Below are 2,364 nucleotides of genomic sequence, written 5' to 3' on the forward strand. Positions count from 1 at the left end.
TTATCCTCCGTGATAACCGACTAATATTACTGCAGTCACAGTAGCTTTGAAAATCTTCTTCGGTGGTGTCTTCATAACTGTCACAATATATTTTGTCAGACACATGCACAGACATTTTATGCGGGCAGGTGCTCAAACCACCCAACGGCCAACTTATTCGCACAATTAAGAAAAACAGGAGTCAACATATTGAACTTGGGTATTAATTTTGATACTTTTCTCATTTGGGGAAAAGGGGACTGATACTTGACCACCACTAGGTGTCAATATGTGCACATCGGATCATAATTCCTATTCATGAATCTTTTTCAAGAAAATGTGCAGAAAACAATTTTATTTTTCCTATACAAATTGTAAAAACCTTGCAGGTTGCTGCACTATTTCCGGGGCCACCACCACTTGGAGGAGATCATGTACAACGAGAACATGCGGCGCTCTCAGCTCAAGACGCTCTTGGACAAGTTCCGCAGCGTGCTGGTGGTGACCAATCACGAAGATCCCATCATTTCCATTTTCCAGTCTCCCCAAGTGTAGAGTCGTAGTCATCGTCCTAGTAGTCCTAGCGTAGCATGCGCCAGTTGGACGCTGTCAGTCACACCACGTGGCAGGGAACCGATGTGTCAAGAGAGAAAGAAAAGGTTGATTTACAAGATGGAGACAATCCATCCATCCATCATCTACCGCTTATCCGAGTCAGGTCGCGGGGGCAGCAACTTTAGCAGGGAAGCCCAGACTTCCCTCTCCCCAGAGACTTCTTCTATAGGTCTTCCCGGGGGACCCCGAGGCGTTCCCAGGCTAGCTGGGTGACATATTCTCTCCAGCGTGTCCTGGGTCGTCCTCGGAGTCTCCTCCCAGTGGGACATGCCCGGAACACCTCACCAGGGAGGCGTTCATGAGGCATCCTAATCAGATGCCCGAGCCACCTCATCTGGCTCCTCTCGATGTGGAGGAGAAGCGGCTCGACTCTGAGCCCCTCCCGGATGACCGAGCTTCTCACCAGAACCCAGGTTGTATGTGGAGGCAAGTCCGACTATATCCAGTCGGAACTTCTCTACCTCGCACACCAGCTCGGGCTCCTTCCCTGCAAGAGAGGTGACATTCCATATCCCTAGAGCTAGCTTCTGTAGCCGAGGATCGGACCGCCAGGGTCCCCTCCTTTGGCTGCCGCCCAGCTCGCACTACACCCTACCCCTTTGGCCCCTCCCATGGGTGGTGAGCCCATGAGAAGGGGGACCCACGTTATCTCTTTGGGCTGAGCCCGGACGGGCCCCATGGGTATAGGCCCGGCCACCAGGCGCTCCCCAACGAGCCCCACCTCCAGGCCTGGCTCCAGAGGGAGGCCCCGGTGACCCACGTCCGGGCAAGGGAAACTTGAATCCATTTATTTTACTCATCATACGGGATCATTTGAGCCATGCTTTGTCTGGTCCCTCACCTGTTTGCCATGGGTGACCCCGCCAGGGGCATAAAACCGCAGACAACTTAGCTCCTAGGATCATTAGGACACGCAAACCCCTCCACCACGGTAAGGTGACGGCTCACGGAGGGGAAGATGGAGACAATTTATTTTTTATTCTTTATGAGCCACTTTTGAATAATAAATTATTTTGCACATAGTAGAGAGGCCTTGAGTGTTGAGATAAGCGGGAATTGATGGGGGTGGCAGATGTATTTGGACTGCTGAGGGGGCACACGCTAAGTAATGAGCTTTGCAGACGTTCACCTCACACATCCCGGCGGTGGGAAGACTACTGAGGACTTTAGGCGTGCTGTTTTTGCGCTTTGAAGGGGAGGCGAGGGCGGTGCAAACATCTGTGGATTCCATGAAAACCAGTCGTCCCTCCTCAAATACCCGAGGAGGCGATGACCTCATCCCAAGGCATGGGTTGACTTCCATCTTGTTTTTCGTGTGTATGAAAGTGAAAATACAAGATTTGGAGTAGCTAGCCCAGATTTCACTTTTTGAGAACTGATATTGGACCGAGGAGAACCAGCAATCGCCTTTTTGTCTTCTTGAGGATAACAATTGCCCAAAATGTCTTGTGTTAAGAAAATTCGACGTAATTGATTCCTTTAGGCTTATTTGCATTACAGCCACCGCCACACTGCTATTCTACTTGGAGGCGAAGCTGGGTGAAGGTCCTGAGTCATTTTCAAACAATGGTCGGAGTCACTATCTTGTAGAGAGATCCACATCCCCACTGGGGTGACCCGTTTGCTCTCATGTAAGGTAAGCAGAGTTGCATTGATTTAGTGTTAGCTTCTAATCAACAGCATGTACTTGATTGCTATGTGAAGTTGACGACACGGTGGTCGGATAGAAATGCCAGTCGCTGAATTTCTCAGTTCCCCCCCCCCCCCTGA

The 2,364-nt window shown here is 50.5% G+C and overlaps 2 protein-coding genes across 2 annotated transcripts in view; one reads left to right on the forward strand and one right to left on the reverse strand.

Moving 5' to 3' along the window:
• nprl3 (NPR3-like, GATOR1 complex subunit) overlaps positions 1-624 on the forward strand; it is a 9,831-nt gene extending 9,207 nt beyond the window's left edge. The window contains exon 12 of the mRNA XM_019866312.1: positions 357-624. Coding sequence (XP_019721871.1) covers positions 357-534 — 178 coding nt within the window. The 3' untranslated portion in view covers positions 535-624. The remainder of the gene's footprint in view (positions 1-356) is intronic.
• A 1,464-nt stretch (positions 625-2,088) lies between these two features.
• Positions 2,089-2,364, reverse strand: part of mpg (N-methylpurine DNA glycosylase) — a 2,813-nt gene continuing 2,537 nt past the window's right edge. The window contains exon 4 of the mRNA XM_019866313.1: positions 2,089-2,142. Coding sequence (XP_019721872.1) covers positions 2,089-2,142 — 54 coding nt within the window. The remainder of the gene's footprint in view (positions 2,143-2,364) is intronic.

This window comes from Hippocampus comes, unplaced genomic scaffold, assembly GCF_001891065.2.
Source record: "Hippocampus comes isolate QL1 unplaced genomic scaffold, H_comes_QL1_v1.1 scaffold99, whole genome shotgun sequence".
Lineage (NCBI taxonomy): Eukaryota > Metazoa > Chordata > Actinopteri > Syngnathiformes > Syngnathidae > Hippocampus > Hippocampus comes.